We start from the raw sequence: 23,781 nt of genomic DNA, 5'->3' as shown, positions 1-23,781 counted from the left end.
ACCACTCGAGCCTTCGTCTTTTATGCGAGTCCCTATGTGTGCGGGAAATGCATTTCGCACCAGCGCAGTCGGGTTGGGTCGTGTTCGGAACAAGAGGCTTAGAGACTCCACGAAGCGTATATAACGCTTGTGGTGGGTGTAAAGTCTCTGAGGCGGGTATTTCAAAACGAAAACTGCCACGGCCCATTAAACTTCCTCAGAGGTAAGTTTTTCCCGATGCTTTCGACTTACTGTCTACAGAGCAGCGAACTCGATGCATTCGGGACCTTGGCAGTATTTGTGCGTCACCCGATACAAAATGGAGTCCTTATTATGCGTCGAATAGGGAATGCTACCTCGACGTACCACGAAGTAGCAGCACCCCGCCGCATATTCACATTATCATGGCTCTTGTTTTTTCTGAAGTCACCAACGAAGAATCAGCCTGAATAACCGAATGGCGACATCTAGTCACGCCAGAGACCTTGTGCCCTGTTATAGTTGTCATGGTTATTGTTGTGATTGCTGATCTTGCTGTCGCATCGCAGTGCAGGTCTATTGATGCCACCCCCTTTCGAACGCGTCACGTTCGTAGGAAACCCGGCAATGCGATAACACGTTTCACGACACACAATTGTGACATCCGAGTGTAAGTTTTCTCTTTATGGAGTGCATGCAGAGTGTGTCGAGTTACTACGCTTTGTTTTGGGGGTTCCACTTCTTGATATAAGTGGTCGTTAAGATGGCTTTACATTTTTTGCTGCACCCTTGGTGTCTGGCGTGCTAATGACGGTATTGCATTATTATTATACTTTTAGTTTTTACTCAGTTTGCACTCGCTTCCGTACAGCAGACATATGCATCATCTGCATTCTTTATTTACATTGCTTGCCAACCAGCGGCTTGCCTGCCTGCTTCGGCTAAACTGCTTTCTTCTTTTTCTTCTTCCTCTCTTTTTGTTCGGCAACTTTTTTCTTTCACCCTTCATGCTTGCTTAGCATACTTGTACAGCTCCCGCGATCGGCCCTCGTACGGCCGTGATACGGGTTTGGGCACTGCAACAACTAGTACCTTACGCGACTGGCAATCGGGCAATGATGGTGTTTCAGCGTCTGGTGACTACTCGAGGCGTCGGTTTTCGACGGAAATATCCGACGATCTGAGCAGTCGGCGAAGATCGCTGGCAAGGTCGAAAAGTTCAGCATATGTTCAAGACGAAGATGAAGACATAGCACGACCGTATGGCTCTCGATCGGTGAGTGCCGCCTGAATGTCATCTGCTAGCGTGCGGCTGCTATGCTCGGGATAATCGGACACACACACGCATACACCTAAACCATATATGGTTTCGTGCACGTCGCAAGTCAAGGCCACGAGCACGAACACGACTATGCCACGAGGCTCTGGAGCATGAAGACGCCGAAATCGTGGCGGCGTAACCTGGCATCTTGCACGCGTCGTATCCTCACACTGTAAATTCTGCCTGCAACTATTTTAGCCTGCATCTACTGCGACGTCTACTGACCCGCTGCACGCTATCCTAGAGCTTTGCAGTGCAACGTAATAAACGGACGGTCATCCATGTTGAAATTTGCGTGCCTGCACTATCAACTGCGTGTCCCTCAAGCTACAATATGACTGTGATAACTTTGCTGGCAGCCTTTCCAACTCTTTCCTCTTCATTCTATATCATATATTTATCCGTCTCTGTTTCATCGAATGTACTGGATTCGAGTCAATACCACGATCTGTCACTTGATTGACGGTGATGATCATGACCTGACATGAGATACGATTCAACACAACATCCGCAACCGTTGGTCTGAAGCCCGCATGCTCGCAACAACCCACACGACCGTTGTAGTGGAAACCGTAATGCAACGCACACCTTGGCACGTGCAGTGAAACTTTTTTCATTGCGCTGTCTCAGGTGACGGTGAAGGGGGGTGTGTCGTCTAATCAAAATGTCTATCCCTGTTTCTCTCTTTCTTGTTTTTCTTCTGAATTTCGTCTGCTGTTGTGGTGGCCTCTTCTTGTCTGCATCTCCCCCCTAAATCCGGTCAAACTTAAACCCCCAACTGAACTCTCCCGATTTGATCTCTTTCTGCCTCAACCATACCGCACCGTACCGTCGTCGCCTGCTGAACATCGTATCACACCACGTCATGTGCTCGATGCGGTACGGTCTCGGTTTTCGAACGCGCCTCGACGCGCCAAGACGCGCCGAAACGCTCCAAGCACGACAACCACAAGTTCCCATTCCAAAGAATTGCATTACTTGCATAATGCAACAACTGCCTCTTTACCTTCAACTCCAATACCTGCAAGTAGTGCTACTCCAACTTCTAGTAATAGAATGCCTGCGCGAGCGGGCGGTAGCGCCGTTACTTCGCGTCCGTTACGCTCAAGTCTAAAATCATCAATCAGATCCTCAGCCAAGCGATGTTCTTCTTCTCACTGTTCGGTTCCCCCGGCTGCTTCTTCTGGGATTATTTCCAAGTACAGTATGCGCGGTCGTCACTCACTTCAAGCCGGTCCGCTGCCAGCGGCTGCTCGTACGGCGGGATCAGGCGCTCCAAAAGCTCCGCTGACATCGGCCTCGTTGGTGGGAACGATAGCGACGAAGACGACCGGCCTTCAGCGTCCTCGTACAGACGACGAAGTATACGCAACCTCACCGATGAGTCCCAGAGCGGTCCCACATCAAATATCCTTCGTTCGAGGTACGCAGTACTATTCGCTCATGCAAGTGCTGAAATCGAGAAGAAAAGTGATTGTATATGTGTTATCGATATCTACAGATCATATGTTTGTTCGCGAATTTTGCACAACTAAACAGCTGCACCAGGTATGTGGCTGTCTAAGCGCGACGGCCTGACCGCTACCTCGGGTAGACATGTTTACCTCGGCCTTTTGCTCTTTAAACAATTCCATTCGAACATATAGTGTGACAGGGAGATTTCTGCGACGAAGAGGGCAATCAGACATGGGGAGTTATTATAGCAACGGGAGATATTTGTGATGCTAATACCATTTCGGTACTGGGTTGCGCTCGTTTCTTCCGTCTTGTCGTTCTTGCATTGTTCTCAAACTTCGTCCGTAGGAGCACGCACGCCTTCAAATCGTCGTTCGATCAAGACGAATCGGAAGACCCCGTTGACCGTTCTTCCTCGTGGGCCACTTACCTCCGAAGCAAGTACCGAACCGGCGGTACGGGCTCTTCATTCTCCAGTACTCAGACCGACTCAGCCTCTCGTTACACAGGTATTGTACCAACATCACGGATGTACCAACAGCAACAAAAGCCGCGGCAGCATAACGTCAGGCAGCTTGACGTATAGAACCGCAGGTTCACCAAAGGGAAGTGTATTACTATAATGGATAGTTGCAAATACGACCAGAACGATATACAGCATAATAGATAGATGGCTAAGTAAGAGAGTTGAACAACTGCCAGAAACCTAGCAATGTTTGTAGCATCCTTGTTTTGGTGGGTTATATATGAAAGGAGAGGAAATAGCACGCTTGCACGTCGCGTCTGCCACTGATGCTGCGGCCGCCGCTGATATGCCTCAGCTTGCACTAATCCTAATTCTTTAGAATATTAATAGTTGGATCTTTACAGTAGTTGCAAGTTGCCGACATGCTGGCCGTCTATCGTAAACTACAGTACCAACTGGTATGGTAGCAGTGGTACTAATAAGTAGAATTTGTCGTTGTTACGGGTGTAATGGCCTCTGTCACAAGGCTCTCGTTAGCTCCTGGTCGTCTATGTATGCCTGCTGTTTACGTGTTTGCCCATCTGCAGTTTGACCTCTGCGCGTCTCACTGTCTGTTTGCGGTACCTTGTAGGTAGCTCGATGGGTAGCGTATGAGCATGACAAAGTGACTGGATAGAGGGCCACACGTTACTAAGAAAGTAGAGAAGATGTTTAGGAAGTTGAAGGTCATCTTGACAGACGAAATGATTCGTACGGGGCTCGAAACGGTCGACGCTTGGTCGAAACGAAAGATTGAGCGTGTGCCAGCACTTTTCCACTCGCGTTTCTAATACCACCACCTCAGTTGCTCTGCTGCCGAGAGACTGTAGAACGCTAAAGACCAAGGCGGGACATTCGAGACAGCGCAGCGGCAGAGCGGAACTGAAAAAAAAAAGCCATTTCTTGCAAAAATAATAGATGAAGCAGGCCGTAGCGAGAGAAGGACCGGAACGCCGCGCGTCCTTCTTGAGTGAACGGCGGGTGGAAACGATGGATGAGGCGTTGTTTTCAGATTCCCCAGGGATTACGAAACCTTTGGCCTACTGGATTGCCGTTGTGGTAGTGCTGCTGCCGCTAGTACGATGTAGGGCGCGTAGGACGCTAATGCTGCTGACGAATTCAACGGTTCCCTACAATGACAGCAGTAGGAACCAGTACAGAGGTGCGGTTAGTTGTACCTGTATGCCTCCTGCCGATTTTCTATGTGCGTGTCACTCAACAAATGTACCTAAAATTACTTCAAAAGTAAATGTACGCTGTACTTGAAGTATGTGAAAAATACCCTATTAACAGCAATTGCAAGCAAGGTGTTACTTTACATGAAATGTTTAGGAGAGGTATTCGGCTGTACGTTTCAAAAACACGTTTCTATAATCGCGCATAGGCCTAAGAACACACAAGATCGAAGTCCATAACTAAATATAGACATACTTCGGTTCGTACTGATGGCTAGCTAGTTGCTTTTATGCTAGGCTGCAGTACGAGGCACAAAAGCTCGAAGTATCAAAAACATGTATAGGTCTCAAGTAACTTCTTTGGGAGCGTACGCGAACGCAGACTAGGCCTGCGTAAACTTCGGTTACTTCGATTTACTCACGATATATCGACAATGCTGGAAGTTTGACCGTTGGCATATACGCCTTCTACCGCTTTACCTCTTACCTAACAGTGTGATACGAGGCAGTCAGTATCATCCATTGATCAAATGCGTTAGACGTGAGGGAGGCTATCGTTTCCGGTTGGTAGGTGCCAATATCCAAGGTCGGCTACAAAAACAGACTAATTGTTTCTTGAGTACTACGTTGAGTGACTCGGCCATCCTCAGCGTCAGGTGTACTATGATTGAATCGGCCTTGAGAATTAAGATCTTCTGCATGACTGTTTCGGTGTACCATATCTTAATACATAATATTAACGATTTTGTTTGTACCTTTAATTGTAAACACTCACAGTAAGGCTAAATTATTCTTTACCTCGTTCGTTGACAACGTTTAATGTCGCACCGTCTAAATTAGTAAAAGCCAATCTTCTTTACCCTAATACAGCAAATCTACTAAATAGATAACCGCTTATCTTAAACAATCAGATACGTGTATTTATGTGATAAATAACCGCGTGGAGGATACGTTCTGTCGAGTCATTCGAAATGTCTTTTTCATCAAACAACAACTGAGATTGTCCGGGGCATGCTTCTCGTTCTAATTTAGCTAAAACTAGTTTTATATAGAGTTACATTTTTCTGTGTCATGCTGCCAGTGCGACCATCACAAGGCACATGTGTCATACCATCTGAGATTATCCATAGCCTCACACTGAGTTGAGTGGCTCAGACACTGACTAGTAAAAATATATTGTACGCCATTGTATATTTTTAGACATTGCCTTAATGTCAATTGGCTTTTTTACATCACGTTTAAGCAGATGTTATCATACTTCATAGACTAATTCATCTAAGTTAAAACCACTTACTTACGGTTTGACAGTTACCCGCCCCCCGCCCAAATGAACTACGCTATATACATTTCACTAAACGAATCAATTGTTGTTAGTTTGGTAAAGCGAAACCGAGACAACTAATGTTGTAGATAGGTAACGTTTAGTAAAGCATTATCCAAAGGGGTTGTTCGGAAAAAAGCAAAGGTTTCATGAGAAGTCAATCATTTTTGGTGTTCGAAGGATGTTACCGTTTCACAACGCCAGGCCATCCTTAGGCAGACATTATCCTGCCGTGAGTTCCTTTGAGAGCTGAACGGTTGCGTTTTTTGACAGGTAGCAAGTAATATTGATGTAATATATTGAGGCACCCTTAGAATGTAAGTACAATTGGGTTGGGTTTTGCAACAATGACTGGAATGAATATCTTTAGAGCAAATTCATTTGCTAAGGCTGTGCAGCTATAGACAGAAAAAACTTCTGTAATTACAGTCCCGTGTTTAACTATTTGATGCTACCTTTGACATGAAGGTTAGAAGACATTAGTTTAACACGAAAACTAAAAAAAAAAACCGTTCTAATTTCGGTGGTATAAGCAATGGAACATTTTTCAGAGATTCTTTCCCTTAAAACAAATGAAATTATCTCGCTTATATGTTCAGTATGGGTGCGTTGTGATTAAAATGTAAAATAATATTTAAAAAAACGGGCCAGCATCACTTCACCGGTTATTCACAATTAGATAAAAACGTATAAAAACATACAGTATGGGATAGGAGTACTCTTCTTCGTTTTATAGCAATAATATAAATACAAAACTTTATTACAAACCCCATAGTGTTGTCATTGAGTTGGAGAAGATAGATAAAAGCAATGAGTGCCGAAAGCTCTTGCTTTGGCATTCTACAAAGTAAGGTTTTGTTTCATATTCCTTTCTGTAAACCACTATGTCCGTATATATACATATATATATATATATATATATATATATCGATTCTGTATTCACGATCATTTTGTTTCCCATAGTTGCTTTAAAGCGCAGCGAAAAATTATACTTACATACCCTAATATTGTATTTTTATAAATACAATTTTTTTTATAAAAGAGCCGGTACTATCTCGAATATCTCATTGTCAGTGGGGGACTTCTTAATGTGGGGGGGTTACATTTATAGAAAACCTTTAACGAATTACGTACAAAGAAATCCAACTGGTTTCAAAAGAACCGGATGGCAAGGGAAAAGATCCCAAACATCATCAAATAAGAATTTAAGCGCTCTCGATTTAATTAGAGAAGAGCGTATATCAGTATTATCGATACTAGCATGTAGGATTATTATCTCAAATGTCAGAGACATATGATATACAAACATTTGGGAAATCGTCGCCTTTTTTAACCCAACACAATACAAGCAAAAAACACTTTACACATGCTTCGCTAGTATGAAGATTTGAGGTAGCACCATATTTATATGTGTGTGTAGATAAATCTTGCACTTGACCCAATCATCAATAGGTCATGCAAGGGGGATATGAGAATAGGGCAAGGCTCTTCAAACAGCCTTCATTAGAATCACGCAAATTAAAAAAAAAAATGGCGTCATAGTGAATCGATCCAATCAGCCTGGCAGCTCATGATGCCTAGTTTTAGTGACCGCATTGGTCTTAGATACTGCATTCAAAATGCAAGTTCGCTGAAGTCATTTGCCACGTTGAAGGCTTTGTATTTTGTTTAACTTTCCCGAGAAGCTCTCGAACAACGTTGCTTCCGTAGACGGCAACTCTCGTAAATACTTTTAATATTTATTATTAGTTTCTGAAACAGCTTCCGTACTGTACTATGAAGGTTAACTTCAATCAACTTTTAGAAACCACACGCTACATTAAAATCTTCTATTGTATAATCTAATATAGCACATGGTTAAAAACAAGACCCACATGTGAGCTCTATTGTGAACTTTATGTATTCTATACGTATGCCGAACAGCGCACAATCCCGGTTTTTGCTTGCCTGTAAATATCATCAACATCGAGAATGCTTTATCGAGCGTCAATAAACACTAACTTACTTCGGTATCGGTCCCAATAGCTTGGTTAAAGTGCAAAACGACAAATCTGTTATACTAACAAGCAAATTACAACAGTCTTTGAAGGCAAAAAGAAAGTATTTGTCGAAACATAAATAGCTAAAATAACGCATAGAAATGCCCTCGGTCTTCACTTACAAAACCAGTGCTTTATCAGCTTTGTCTCGGCGTGGCATAGGAATTTATCTTCTACCAATTGTAGCGGCTGCTGTATGCTGCAGCTAGAGCTTTCAACATTAGTGTACAAATCTGTAGTGGACTTCTATTGCGATTGTTTTATTCTTTCGGCTGTTCACTAACGAGTACGTTGTGTGCTACGTCGCATGCGTTTTCTGTCCGGGATCAGGATCCTCCAGCTTTCAGCGATCCCGTTCATCAGGCTACGTCCTCGGTTCCTCAACGGCCAATAACTCCGAAGACGACATTTCGGATAGCGAACAAGAGAAGACAATCAATACGCGCCGCACCTATTCCCGCGGGAGCGACTCAACCGCCGTTGGCGGGGGTTACGGGTACGTAATGCTATTGGAGCAGTGCAAAGTCATGTTAAGTCGCAAGATTGTATTGCGTTGCGTTGCTAAGCGGCCGAGAACTAGACGTAAGCCATTAACCTATGGCTTACGTTTAAGAAACGGAACAATGGTCATCGAAGTCACAATACACCATTTTGCAATACGCCTAAGCCAGATTTCACAACTTGGCAGGCTACCATAATAGTTATGTGTCCTAAGTGGTTAAAATGCAGTAAACATAAACCGTAATGCGATATCACTAAAGTTTAACCGTCACCTTTCAAATATAACCTTTTTTTCCTAAAGTTAAATGTATAGGTTTAAATAAAAATGTTTTATCCAACCTTCTTTCTGAAGCATACAGAGAGCTAGATCAAATCACTCATAATCTATTTATAAAATTGCATGCGCAACGATTTCTGCTTATGCCCTGCTCAGCTTTCTATTTCCTCTGATCATTCCAGATTTAAAAAAGAATTGACCGATTTTGTAACTAAGGGTCACACGAGGCAGGCTTTAGAGTCATCAGGAGTCTGAGGTTTGGCAGTGATAGATGTGATGAAATTGCTGGGATGCCTATAGTTAGGCTTAATATAGAGCGCCTTAAAAATACATTGAGATTTTTGCAGAAATTTGCTCTATTTCACAGTTTGGTAATTCTGTCCAGGCCTATAAAAAGAAGTTGCGCTGTTTATGATCAAAATGCGTTATCAGAAAAGACGGCCCAAAGATGGCTTTGTCCTTTACGTTCTAGAAAATTCCATGTGGAAAATGTTTCTTGCCGTGGTCCACGAACTGCGGAAAAAAAATCACTTCTACAGTATGCGTCAAAGCGTAGAGGGGGCGTCAACTAAAACGGTATGGTGTGTGTGGTGGAACTGGAGAGCAATTCTGAATGAAGAACTATTGATTCTGACCCCCTGTTGTTAACAAACAGTAACATTAAATTTGGTCATTAAAAAATCGACCGTAATTAATAAACGAATTGTAAAAAAAATCACAATTTTTCAGTTAGAAGCCGTCGAAGTTTATCAGTGGTAGAATTCTGGTATTACTACAGAGATGGCAGAACATTATCGATCGAAATATTTAATAATATTTTTTAAATACCAAACTATCTGCTATGATTTTAATCTTGAGACACGTATGTCCAATTATTTATTTCGTCGTGTGTGTATACTAGGAAGTTAAGGTGTATGATATAAGCCTAACATGTTTGGATATCTGATGGTAAACTAAAATGTGTATAGGTAACGTTGATCTTTCCAGCTACAGTCCTCAAAATCATGCTCAAGCAAATGAAAGTTAATACAGCTCAACATCTGTGGCATAACTGTGGCAAGTTATGGATCTGCGGAAAGGCATAAACTGTCATACCGATAACGTTAGTTCGAAAAGCTCACAACAGGTTTTTTTAGTCGATCTGCTGTTAGCCCATCCGTGACCCGCAACTTACCCATCAAACCAATGAAGAGATATGTTCTCCAGTCATCATCTGAAACCTTAGTCAATATGTTACTCTTCTTATGTGTGATAGGTGTGCTTAACAAGGGACAAATGATTTCAAACATCCCGTGTCTATTACAGCGGTAACTTGTAGGGTCTATAAGCAAAACAGAGACAAGGGTCTACGATATCGTACCGATAACGAGGGGTTACGGATACATGGTTAATTCTGAACACTTGCGACGGTCCAGTGAAGTAAAAAAGCCGATTTAAATGGGCCCTACCCCGCAGTGCATCATGTTTGCTAAATCAGCTCCAATTTCTCAAACGTCGAGTCAACCGGTACGACATACGCGCGATCACGTTACTACGAGAAGCTTTGGTCGGGGAACGACTACCGTGTGATATAGGAGAGCATTCGAAAAATACCGACTTTCACATGTTTTATTTATTAAAATTTGACATTGAAGATCCCTTGTGTTCATCGATGAATAGGCACTTATAGCTGCCTTGTTGTTTCAGGTATTATCCCAGGCGTTACTACAGGCACCACTTTTAGTTCTCTTAGGTTGTAGATAGTGGGAGAGCAGGGAATCGTTATAATAAGAGGAAGCCAATAATGTCGAGGTTAGTACGAGTTCATTGACATTACCCTAAGAGTGTATCTGTGAAGACAGCTCCAAATAAATTATTATAGTGCGTAGATGTGACATCGCCAGTCCTTCCCAACTGTTTCTTGTGGCTAGTACACACCTTGACCCGCCTGATTTCCCAGTATTTACCAATTTTAGGACAAAGAGTATGGCATTGGTAAACGAACAAAGTTGATATGAACAATATGCAAATGGGGTTGAAATGTTTGTGAGTAGCGAGTGATTGCCTGATACAAGCCTAAGGCTACCTTTTCTTTGCCTGCTGCATTGTGCCTGTCAGCCAGCGTGCCTTCTCTTCCCAGTCTCATCGTAACGCCTCAAGTAGGCCTGTGGCGTTCAATTCGCCACCGCGAAGCAGACTGTATTTATCGAATATTCTTCTAGTTTCTTTCATTTTCCGACACGGGATCGTGGTCGCGCTCACTTGCTGACTATTCAAGATGTGCAGACAAGTTAGACAAAACGTTACATTTGACCCCTTGAAGCGGTATCGCCACTGACCGATGCTATACTGCAAAAAGTTGAGACCAAAGCGTGTTAACTTGTTGTGAGCTTGTCTTTACGGCTACCTGTAGTAGTTGTGCTCCTCACCACCAAAGTGTATGAAAGATTTTGCATGACTCTTTTACTAAGAATAGATTTCGAATGATGTAGGATATCACACGAAAGATGGATGTGAGAAGTGAACTCTTGGAGCATTGTCACATACTGACGTCTCAAACATTTTGAGATATAGTTTGACCCAGACACTAATATCTGTTTAATTTGATAAGAGTGAAAGTTCGACTATCTTTTTGTTTTAAGTATTATACTTAAAAGGCCGTTCTTTAGAATCGTCCCATCAAATATCAATGTGTAAAGTCATTATGCGTCAAGCATCATTACCTTACAGCGTGTACTTTCTTAATTTGGATAGTCAACACGGATGTGATAAAAGGTGGATCGTTGACCAACTTATCTGAATGATCCAGAAGTCTTCTCGCTCCGGCGATAAACGCGACTTAGCAATTGCCTACTTCTACGAAGACATGCCGGCTGGCTATCGGGAATGTAGTTAATGCATTAAAACAAACTCTGCAGCATGGGCCGTCTTCATATTTTGAGCAGAAAGAACTAGTAAAAGGTCGTTAAGTCGTTCACACTATACTGAAACTTCCCTAATTAAATAATGGCCTATGTGTGCTTAGAGAAAGATTTTTCATCGCTGAATGTTTACTCGATTCACCAGTAAAGGGCCGATCGTAGTAAACATACCATACGTTAACACGTTGCCGTTGAAAATTAATGTGCAGACTTTGGTCTTATTTTAATAATGAGACCACTGTTTATAGTTCTGTGTATGTTTCAAGCTCTTCGGGTCTACGGCCCACAATAATGGCCCATCGCGTATAGTAGATCAACCATATAACTGTGTACAAAACCGTGTATGACCACCTAGAATAGTATGTTGTAAAGAGAACGAATTGGGTGTCAAGGATTTTCCCGTACGTCCTCTTTTGAAGCTTCTACGTGCCTCTCATATCTAAATACTCGAGCTCGACGGGTTTAATCCACACAGATGCATTTGTAGACGGCTGACTATACTCTCTCCATTGTGCATACCAATGTGGACCAATCGAAAAGTTCATATATTTTCTAACTTAAAATAAATTGAATAAATGTTATGGTTGTAAAAGGAAAACTAAGAAGAACAGATGACGGTCAGCGAATCGAGAGGACTTTGGTAGGTGGTATCCTAGTTCTTTTCAACCATGTAAATTTCCCGATGGCCGGATCACACTGCAAGCAGAGAACAGCGTGATGCTTGTAGTCTGTTTATTTTCTCAAAAAAATCGTACGGTAATACCGAATGAAGACAACTCGCGTAAATGAAGACAACCAATGTAACGTGGCTCCGTTTTTCGGGCAGATCTCACGGATCGTGACGAAGAAACGGCTCACTTTGGCCATCGTTCCGTCTGCAACCAGCTCACCGCTTTCTTTTGCATTCTAGACCTCAGGACAAGTCACAAACATCTGTACGTTTCTATACGTGTTTCTTCCACTGCGGGCCGACTGCTACGACTATCGCCGATGTATTTTCTGGGGCCCGCTGACGTACGCCATCTGGCTCGCTTCAACTAACACGTTGTTACTGCTGGTAGATGTCGCGATTTTCTCTCTCTCTCTCTCTCTCTCTCTCTCTCTAAAAAAAATGTGGTTAAAGGTTTTCTACTTTCCTGCGAACGCGTCGTCTATGGCTTGCGTTGCTGACATGCTGTTACCACTGCTATTGCTAAGCTGTGGGAGTGCTGGGCCGGAATACTGAGTTCTTTTCTTTTTTTTTTGTCTTCTGTGCCTTCGTTGCTCGTACTTACTTTCTGGCTGTATGTGATTCCCGAGCGAGTACGAAGTGGGGCAGCGAGGCTTGTCGGTGTAATATCGTATGGAATTTTGCACCGTCTTCACCTTTCCCCGAGTATTAACTATGGCATTGGTAGTAGCGGCGGTAACAGCGCGTGGAATGTTAGCCTCGAGCGTTGCTAGCGTAAAAAGACCAAGTCAATCCCAAACCAGAAAGCAGCAGCGGCCTTTGAGGCACTACACGCAAGGACCGCATAGTTTTTATTTTGTTCAGCGCCGTTGATCGCACCAGCGGGAACGGCCTACAGAAACAGTTGGAAATGCCGCTCTCTATTTGCTGCAGTGCGACATAACGAGAGGTCTCCGGTTGTCTATGCTGTAGTTGTATAAAGATCCAGAAGAGGCCCCGCAACGCCAAATGTCTCGATTTCGAGACTTAATTTCAGCTTAGTTCCGTCCTCTTTCGCTATTTTCTTCTTCTTTAATATCCAACTCAGCGTTGCTTGCACATTGAGAATGCTCTTTCGCTTGGCGTTTTGTGAAACAGACAACCAGCAACACGGCGAAAGTGCGTGAAATGACGTCTTGACTTTCAATAGCCCGTCGGCCGTAAACATCTATATAGGAACGGGAAAAATTCAATGAATCTATTCATTCATATCCCGTTCTACAGTTAGTGCAATTATTATTATACTATTATCTTTTACTGCGTTTGTTTTTGACGAATGTCCCTTTGTTTGCTAAACTCTGTTACCAACATGTGTAAAGCATCGTCGAGTAGTTACTTACTTAGCACTGATTGTCATTTTCCTTGACCAAATAGAATTGCGATCATTTGATATCTCAAGTTTACGGCCCTTTTTTTTAAGTTACCGTTAGCTAACAATATTTTACTTTACATACATAAAAGTATCGATTTGCCTTGTTGGTTTTCATTACTATGAATATGATAAATCGGAAAGTTTCAAAACGTAGCGTATACGTAAAGTGGTCTGTGTATTTCGTTCATAAGTACATTTTCTCTAATATCGATATATATACATACGTGCATTTTCAGTAATCCCCGTAGTGCATACCTTCAAAAAGGCGAATGCAAATTGAGCATTGGTAAACGTGGGTCGGAATCGGGGAGCTTCACGTGGCCACGGTCCGTGGCAGTAGGGCCTGATGGGTCGCTTGTAGCGGCAGACTCGTCCAACCACCGCGTGCAGGTATTCGATTCAAATGGAAGGTTTCTACACGCATTTGGTAAACAAGGCAGTGGCGATGGCGAACTGGATAATCCAGCTGGATTAGCGGTCAACCGCATCGGACAGATAATTGTCTCAGATAGGTAAATGCCTTTAAGGTTTGTTCTAGAGGTAATAAATATACGATGGGATCTCTAAGTATTTAGGAAGGCAATACGCAGATGTTATACACGTAGGATTAACTAGTAATTATTGATTAATTTGTTAGCAATATTTTTCTTTTATATAATAGTTATTATTATAGTGAGAATTGTTTGCATTTTGAGCAAATGCATGGGTCAGAGGGGTGTTCTCTGTCTATTGTTTCGTTTTATAGAGCCGCAATCTAGACTAGTTTTTGACATCATTGAGATACTCGTTCTTTTATTATAACCCGACGAACTGTGAACACTTCTATAGCCGTTCTCAAAAATTCATTTCGCTGTTATCAGGTACAACAACCGAGTACAAATATTCGATTCAACTGGGCGATTTATCCGAACCTTTGGGGGCGACGGTCGAACGGACGGCAAATTTCAATGCCCGTGGGGCCTCACCACTGATAGCCTTGGATTTATCTACGTCTGCGACAAGGAGAATCACCGAGTTCAGGTTAGGCAATATGCCGACTAACAGATAGATTTTTATTTTAAACTTTGAATTTGTTTTTATTAGTTGTGTTATAATAATAAGTAAAAACTTGCTTCTGCCTCTAGCCGTATAATTTAGGAATTGTTCTTGATGGCCTATTGTGGCTATAATTGTGAACATATTGGTAATTAAATAACTTTGTAATTACTATATCAATTGATACCCGTCAATGAATTTGACGAACTCCTTTACACTAGCAGTTTTTATTCCCAGGTTTCCCAGTTTTTATTCTCAGTATTTATAAGGTAGAGCGAATTAGCTTTTGCTTTACTATGTGCTATAATTCTGTCTACCTTCTCGGAATTCTCTTAGACCAGATTTCTCTATATCATTTCCCTTCAAATATCTTAGTTTTGCAGTTAAATATTGTTTAATGAAGGACAAATGTAATTTGAGCATCGGAGCTCTATTAAAGAGCTCCGATGCTGATCGGAGCTCTATTACAGAGCTCCGATGCTGAAATCACAAGTATATTATTACTTTGTAAAATTGGCGATTGTGCTAGATGGCCTGACACCCCTGCCGTTGAGAAAGAGCACTATTGACTTGACACATAGGCGATAAATGTGTGGCGCAGATACGTGGCGTAAGTGATGCGAGTCCGTCGTCTGTGCATTGTTTCGGTCGGGAACGCGTACTTAGCTTTCCTTGTCTGGTTGCCATAAAATTAGTGCTATGGGCACGTCTTGCTGATACTAGAGAGAGATTGGATTTCTACCCGGTAGGCTGGCCTTTACTGGCAGTCAGTCATGGACCACCAACTGGCTATTCTAAGCCGCTTAGCCGAACGCTACAAGCTATACTTCAGCGTTGTACACACACCGTCCGTTCCAGGCAGCTTTGAATCGCTTGGATTTTGCCCGCCTGTGTCACACCTGGGTCTATTTCTTTAACATCACTGTTCGTCTTTGTACGGATGCCCACCCATCCACGAAGGTGTAATCTGTGGAGTCTCAAAGCCAATAAAGCTTGAGCTCATGCATATACGACTACTAGGATCATTTACAGGCATGTATATTGAAGAACAGCATCTCAATATGTAATAGTCATGTATATTTTGTCAATATTTCAGGTATTCCAGTCGGACGGTAGTTTTGTTGGTAAAATGGGTAGCGTTGGTTCTCGTCCTGGATATTTAGAGCATCCGTCCTATATTGCGGTGTCAAGCACCAATCGAGTGATTGTCAGCGATACAAATAATCACCGTGTTCAAGTGTTCGATGTCAACGGACGCTGCCAATTCACGTTCGGTGCAGAAGGTTCTGAAGAAGGATTGTTCCGCTTTCCTCGAGGGGTGGCTGTCGATGATCAAGGGTACATCGTCGTAGCTGATTCAGGCAACAATCGCATACAGGTTTTCCAGGTAAACTCTCAAACAGTCACTTTCTTGACTACTTCAATGCTTGTTACATCGTGCCACATCTACGGAGGTCTTTTTCTCTTCTATTCGTCGAAAGGGGTCTGTTGCATTCACGTTATTGACTTTCTTTCTGGAAATTTAGAATGCAACTTGCTTTTTCTAGTAAACTTAGGTATACATAATAGCTACTTGATACACCGGCAACTTGAGCCAGATATCTTGCTCGTATTCTAACAGTTGGGTCCCCTGGTTTCTCGCTATCCTTGATAGCAAAATGTCCTTGATATCATTAAAAAATATATAAATATTCTTCAAAAAGAATAAAATAATAATAATTTTGATGTCAAAAAAAAACAAAAAATAAACATTAAAAGATACGGGTTGAATAGAAGCATAAAATTTCTTAATCCACAGTCAAAGGATTTAGATTTTTCATAGAAACACTTTGTTGTCCTCTTGTCGATTTTGCAGCCTGACGGCAGCTTTATTAAAGCGTTCGGGACATGGGGTTCGGAAGGCGGCAAATTTAAAGGACTTGAGGATATCGCCGTTAATAGTAAAGGCGACATTATCGCTTGCGACCGAGAAAACCACCGCATTCAAATATTCTGATGATTCTCTTTGCATCCTGGACTGTTGATGCCAACGGTAACAACAGCGAAAGCAAATGATCGATGAACGAATAAAAAATCTGTCCAATTCCGAGGATTTTCTCAGACTCGTCATCAAGGCACTGCTGCCGTCTACCGACGGAGTATCCTCGACTAGGAATTTCCAGTTCTGGCTTTGCTGCAACATATTCTAGCTTTCTTGTCTAACTAGCAATGCAACTGTTACTATTTAAAACATTAGCACACGCAATATAGTTTAAAAGTCTCCAAAAACTTTTTCGAGGGATGTACCAGTGCGTCTCGCGCACTTAACTCATGGCAAAAGGTGTATCTCTAAATAGAATTCTCGTTCCAGCGCAAAGCAAGTAGAGAAAAAAAAATCCTGTTCTACAGGGAAAAACATGAAAAGGTAAAAAAAATATAGGATAGTCCGACAGAAAATCATTATTCATGATTATGAATTGTGATTAACTATGATGTTTACGATGTCAATGGCAATAAGATTAAGGATAATCATCATGGTTCTGACTGTAAAAGCTTGTGATAGAGATGTAATGTAACAACGAAAATGTGTGTTTTCTGCGATTTGTTGTTACCCTTATTATTACTCGTATATACTGTTATTTCTATGATATATTATTATTAAATATATTCGATGCATCGATACATATCGTAGTCGTGGCATCGAGACGGTGCTGCCGCTATCTAAGACCAAGGTTTTAGTTTTACTCTGCATTAACAACATATACCGTTCGTTATTTAATTACCTTCACAATTTCTTTACCAGCCTTTTCACGCCATCCAGCAGTTTTTCATAGGAAGAATTACCGGCACTACCAGCTAGCCACTGCGAAGGAGTGTTTGAATATGTTGCTTGTGCCACACTGTTCTTTATCTTTCGGATCGGAAGGGCTTACCATTGGAATCAATTGGGTGGTTGCTTCCTTACTCTGTACATGGAGACGAGCTTTCTCATTTTATGGCATTATTTTTACTCCGAACCACTTCCTCTACTGCCATTGTGTCGACTACGATCAGAAGCTTTATCAGCTGCACCACACGTTCCTGTACAGTCGCGCCTCAAAAAAAGGCACTTGTGTGCTTTTTCGCAGCGTAGCAAACTAACGGCGTTCGGTCGAAAGCGGAGACAAGGTTGGCTTGGCGACGCTGGTGACTAAGATACTTGAGGTGCTGCTTCTTCCACTGAACAAGCTTTTTGTCTACCCAGCCTTTCTTCCAGCATTTTCCTCGGCTTCTCTTCGCTTTGTCAGCAGGACAACTAGTCAGTCCTGAACTATTCTTGATGAAGGCGATGCACATCTATTGGCCTGCTAGTGTTGCTCTATTTAGGTCCTGCACCGTTCGAATCGAACGCCTTCCCCGAACCTTCCTTCAACTTCTAGGCATTCGTTTATTTCCCGGATACATCTTCCGATGTATTCTATAGGGCTGCGGCGAAATGGGCGCTAGTGTAGGGGTAGAAGACTGGCAGCAAAGGCGGAAAAATACTAGCAACGGCAGCAGCAACAGTCGTTGTTAACCTGGAAATGCTTGCCTCGAATCGCTGCTTGTGAACAAAAGGGTAAGATATACACTACAAACTGTGTTGAAAGTGGAACTCCTTCGCTACTAATTGAGGGTGAGACAAAACAGCGAAGGTCTGTAACTACATAATGTACAATTCTCACAGTACTGTAAAGCGGAAGCTAGCAAAGATCGGTTGGTTAGGCTTGATTTAGACGGACCGTGCGTTCGTTCTGGCACCTTTTCACGGTATTCGTGAGCACCAGGCTACCTCCAGGTTACTTGATGCTTCCTTCGTACAAGAAAGGTTCTATGGCTTTCTTTGTTCTCTTGGCTGACCTGAACCGAAATATCTAGGTTATTTCACTCATGACTACCCCAGTAGACGATCATCGAGCAGCTTAGAAAGACGGTCGAGAAGGCTATGTTATTCGTTTAATGCGACTGATCCAGCGCGACAAAGCATCGGCGGTTGAAGTCGTTTGGTGGAAATAGCGTGCCTCATAAAGGGGGCTGCGGAAGGGTCAAATGATAGGGATATTTTGCGAGAGAAAACTTAGACGTTTCTTAGAACTCGGTGTAAACCAATTACACATGGTAGTAATCATAAGTAAACATAGACGGCCTGAAGGGCAGCAATGAAGAGCGTGTATTGCCTAGCAGAGCTCTAGGCGAGCTAAAGAAAAAAGCAAAGGCTTGTTGTCGTTGCTCTTATTGGAAAAGATTGTTTCGTGTTTCGCTATACCGTTCACACGAAGCCGCTGTGCTACGCAGAGCGCACACGCATAATAGCCAACAGAAAAGCGGGCTAGGCGTCGCAAACGGCTGAATAGCGTACACTGAGTAATCTAGATTGATCAAGAAGCTGCAGGGAGGCCGAAACGGTGTTTGACAGCAAGGGCAGCCCACGACCCAAAGTGTTGGTAATGCTGCCACATTGACTGATAATGAAATGGAGAAACTGTGGATAAACGAACGGAAAGGCAGGAAGATAACCAGTACGCAGAAAAGTGTGGCAACCCATTGTTGGACTGGGGAGAATTTTCGGGGGCCGGGAGAACGGAGCATTCACTGTTGTTGTTAAGGCAGCGGAATATCTGAATTCGACTAGATATCACATGGAATAAACGTACCTAGTAAATAAAAGGAGTAGCATTATATATATTATGAGACTACCGTTGGTGAAATTGGTGGCTGTTTTGGTTGTTATTTGAAAAAAAGGTAGAAAAAGAAGATGACATTGATTATGTCATGATAAACATAATGAAAAAAAGAGAACGTTAACTATAACTAGGCGGACCAGAAGAAGGATAAAAATGTAAGTACAATTACTGTGGATATATATACACATATATGTACGAGGGTGACGCCTTTATGTTGTGAGACTTGTTTAACTACGCTATTGTAAAATGCCCCATCAGAGGTGTTGATGGGCTTTAAGGAAGAGGACAACGAACACATTATGTTGCCCATTTAGAGACAACATTGATGCCAGTCCACCCAGTTATTGTTACTGTGTATAATCAATACACACACACGTTTTATGTCGCATTTAGGTTTGGATGCTTAATAAATGACTGCTGCTTTTTACAATCCAATCCTTTTCCTGTCTACTTATAAATTTCCATTGAAGTTTGTCTACGTGATTGTTTTGCTCCACCTTTATAATCTCTCCAAAAATCCGTGATACCCTGATAATGAAAATTGACAAATGTTGAATATTTTGTTAAAAGTCATACGATTTGCGATAAAAAATCTCTATTAAAAGTTATACCTAGCAATATTATAATGATTTGTTAAGCCTGGCAATGAATGTAGAACCTACCATTCTTATTACACCTAGGTGATGCCTGGACCGGGAGCGACGTTAATGTCTTCAAACGGTTTTGTACTAGTCGTGTATTCGGATCTAAACATCTACACAAAGAAGCATTTTACGAAGATTGTTCTTACATAACGAGAGTTCTAGCATAACGGAAAAAATAGCTGCAGAAGGCCACATATGAAATTTGTGTGTATGAAAGTTGAGTACGCGCAGCTCACACGTTCCGTAGTAGCCTTTAAAGACATTTGAAAAAATAAGAAACTTTCTCTGATGATAGCTAGCTACATAGTAGACGTAGTCCTGTTTAAAATTTTGAGCAAATGGGAAATTCGCCTATGCGCGATTTTCCCACGGTGTTGGTTCATAAGCTACTCAAAGTCGATGTGTACTTGGCACTTTCGGTTTTGCTTATACAATAAGGCATTATATTTTCAGTGTACTAATATAAATTTTCTACAATCCTTTATAAGCTTCGTATATTTATATAATAAGATTTTCATAGAGTTGGGGACGTCTATTATGAAAGAGTGGACGGTAATTGCAACCGTATGTGGTAGTAGAACGAGCGTAAAATCAGATCGGCTGGCGGACCAGTATTTAGCTATGCGAACACAGCACCGTGTACTGTGTATCCGAAAATATTAATTACGAGAATTATATGCAGACAGTGAAAGGTATAGCGGTGATTGGTAGGTATAACTTACGCAGACATATGTACCAATATTACCCTCATGTTAATTAACATGTTCGTCATATCATAGGACTTTGAACACGCCGGGGTCCATCCTGCGATCCGAGAAATCGGGTTTTTGGGAGTAAGACTAAAGCCCGACGAGGTCAAATCTTTTCCAGTGCTCAGACAAATTGCTCAGACAAATGTTGATATTAAGTATGATTATACTTCACCCCGCGCAATAACTAGCAATTCGTAGAGATACTACTAATACTCGTTCTCCACACGGCCCAGTATATCAAATGCGATCTGGGCTGCTTTTTTCCGAGTGAAATTAAACAATGACACACATTTCTGCAATGGTATACTAGTATACTGACACAGTATCATACTCGGTATGTTCTCGTTTCTTCATAACGTGAGAGATGGATTTTCGGCTTGCGGCAATGTTCAATGGCGGCCAGGACACGTCAAAGCAACGACGTCATCGCATTGCTACGACTATGCGACGCTTCACTCTAGTAGACTTCCCTTTTTTTGCGGCAATGGTGCCGGTGGCCGCAGCACTGGCAGCATTAACGCAACGGCTGGCTCTACTTAGCCTCATCCAACAACGAAACGACGGCAAGACGGGCGGTAAGCAGACGAAGTTAGGGGAAAAAGGTAGCTGAGTATTCCCTTTAAGCTCGCGAAACATCGGTTAGGCGGGTTCAGTCTTTCGAAAGCGTTGCGGTTCGTCTCGGTCGAAAGGATGTTCCCTGCACGCGATAAGGCATAATAAATTACAAAGAAGTGCTGGCACTCTCTGTTTTCGGTCTTGCAGGCGTAGCAGCCGCCCCAGCAGCAGCTTCTCTTCCTGATAAAAGAGCTGCGACGAACCGATTTTTCGTCGCTGAATCTCTCACACACGAACGATCGTTGTGCCGTCCATGTGCGATATGTGTGGCTGTGAAGCGTACACGGCGCCGTCCCACATTTAGCCATTCAAGTATCTTAGGTCGCTCGACTCACTGTTTCCCCCAAGTGGTTTGCTGCCCTCGGCTCGTCGGCCTGTCACAAATATCTGTTAATGGAGGTTTAAAGCGACGAACGTATGGCAAATGAGGTTAAACGTTCATGCTTGTCGGAGCCCGACTGTGGCGCAGCAAGCAGCCGCGGGGTCATCACCTGGGCCTGACTTGGTCACGGCGTTTCAAAAGGGAGGACTTTGAGTGCGCACGGCTCAGCCGCGGGTGTCAGCCGCTGACAACGGACGATGAGAGAGAGGCAAAAGAGTACAGCTAAGGGAAAGGGGAACCGGTAGGGGATAAATTCATAGCGAAAAAGGTTTGGTCGGGTTGCCTTCATGCCGAGATGAGCAAAAGCGATCACACGCCGTACTGCAGGAAAGTACAATGCTGACATCCCTTGTCTGCTCTGACGGACTAGTAGCAGCAGTAACAACACAGAGCCAAATGTGGGAGCGTGTGGTAGTTTAAAACAACGGTTATAGGGCCACCGTTGTCAAGTGCTATTGCGACAGGGAAAACTAAACCCAGTGTAACATGGGGTCGTCCGGCTGCCGGTTGCCTTTAGAGCAGGATACATACACACACACACACACGCATAAGTGAAACAGAGGTTACACTTGCTAAGCTGGCGGTGAGCGATTCAGGCGTGTTATTGTAGGCTTTTGGCCCTTTTTGTGGTAAGAACGTGGCGAAAAGAGTCGTTTAATATTAATCCGATTTGTTTCTGGCCACTCGACCAACTTGAGGCCATTCACTCACAGTCTCCAACATCTCTAAACGAAACTATCCCTTTATATTCACGGACATAAACACAGAAAATGGGTGTAAGCTACTGAACACACCCAGGCACCGATGTATCGTCGCAAACTCAGCCAAGGACAGACTGGTCAAGCCATCACAAAGTTAGACAGACACCGCCCAGCCGCAACACGCTCCATTTCTCCAGTCGTTCCATCCTTCAAAGAACGGATGAGCGAAAGGCTCGCTCCTTGACTACAGTGCCTACTCATTCACATATCTTGTCCAACTGGCAGCCACGCATATCTTTTCCGCATGCATTTCCTCTTCAACCTGCTTTACTTGACTGTTAGAGATTTCTCCGCTCCACTCCTTTTTTCCTATCTTTTTTCTTTCGTTGGCACACTTGCTGAGGCGCTCTGTTCCGCAAAACTGACTAAACCCTTTTTTGATGGCACGCAAAACGGGGATAGGGGTACGGAAGAAACGGGGCCATGATGATGGAAACTGACAGCCTTTGAAACTCCTTTTTGTGCGTTTAGACCTCTTCCGCTCTGGATCACGCGGCAGTGGCCGTCGACCTGCGAGCAGCTTGGTCTCTCCTACTACTCTTACGCCAGCCCTCTTCCTGTCGTTTTCTGGCCTTCGTGTACAAGTGAGATGAGCCCATCCATACACAGGCCACGGATCCCGAATCACCGCTAACCTGGATGGTGATTTTGTCAAAAGGAACAAGCCACCCTTGTTACTTCCATGCCGTCCAGGAGCCAAAGCAAGCGGCCTCTCTCTTTCGCCACCAGTGCTTTCTAGCTTCCTATGGCCATTCGCACACTCAGGAGAGCAGTAACGCGAAGGGGATGTTAGAATGGGCAGGACTGTAGGGAACACTATGCTTCGTCAAGGAACGAATAGATACCAAGGCTCACGCTCCGAGTTTGCCACTACCAAGTTCAATCATGCGGACGGACAAGCAGGCGCAGACGGTGCTGGCACAATTCTCTGCTCATCGCCTTCATCGTGTAAAGGCCACCGCCTTTGGCTAAGTTTAGCTTGCCTGAAGCTGCTTCTCGTCGTGAGCTGAACCTGGTTTGAGAACGCAAAAACTAGTTAAAAGCCCCCTAAATTCTTTACAAACACCCTTTTGTTCGATATCTGTGACTGTTGCCACACGCACTTAACCACAGCTTGGTCGACTTCTATCCACACCGCAAATATGCGCAGCCGCTCTAGCTCGAACGCTATATTTTATCCTCTTTACTGTGACTTTTTTTTTACTTTCTTCGTCCTCTTCTTAAGTTTGCATCGGACTCTTTTTTTCTATACAGGACGGAAGCTTTTGCTACTCCTGGTGACGCTGTTATGCCGAAATCCTGGCTATTCCCTTTCCTCTGTCTGTTTGGTAGGCACTTTTTTATTCGTGTTTTATCAAGAGACAGAGCATTTCGAGG

At 43.1% G+C, this 23,781-nt stretch overlaps 1 protein-coding gene across 3 annotated transcripts in view; it reads left to right on the top strand.

Annotated features, from left to right (window-relative positions):
- The window catches only part of tn (tripartite motif containing protein thin), a 58,277-nt gene extending 38,592 nt beyond the window's left edge, over positions 1–19,685 (top strand). Inside the window, exons 13-20 of one of the 3 annotated variants that reach the window (XM_022797288.2) lie at positions 978–1,234; positions 2,485–2,702; positions 3,083–3,243; positions 8,105–8,270; positions 13,770–14,045; positions 14,394–14,553; positions 15,665–15,955; positions 16,424–19,685. In XM_022797288.2, the coding sequence (XP_022653023.1) occupies positions 978–1,234; positions 2,485–2,702; positions 3,083–3,243; positions 8,105–8,270; positions 13,770–14,045; positions 14,394–14,553; positions 15,665–15,955; positions 16,424–16,564 (1,670 nt within the window). In that variant the 3' untranslated portion in view covers positions 16,565–19,685. The remainder of the gene's footprint in view (positions 1–977; positions 1,235–2,484; positions 2,703–3,082; positions 3,244–8,104; positions 8,271–13,769; positions 14,046–14,393; positions 14,554–15,664; positions 15,956–16,423) is intronic. The other 2 variants (XM_022797289.2, XM_022797290.2) reach the window with 2 other exon arrangements.
- The last annotated feature ends 4,096 nt before the right edge of the window (positions 19,686–23,781 follow it).

Source organism: Varroa destructor, unplaced genomic scaffold (genome assembly GCF_002443255.2).
Source record: "Varroa destructor unplaced genomic scaffold, Vdes_3.0 BEIS01000003.1, whole genome shotgun sequence".
Lineage (NCBI taxonomy): Eukaryota > Metazoa > Arthropoda > Arachnida > Mesostigmata > Varroidae > Varroa > Varroa destructor.
The sequence above is the reverse complement of the archived record's forward strand: the minus strand, read 5'-3'. Positions and strand labels throughout refer to the sequence as shown.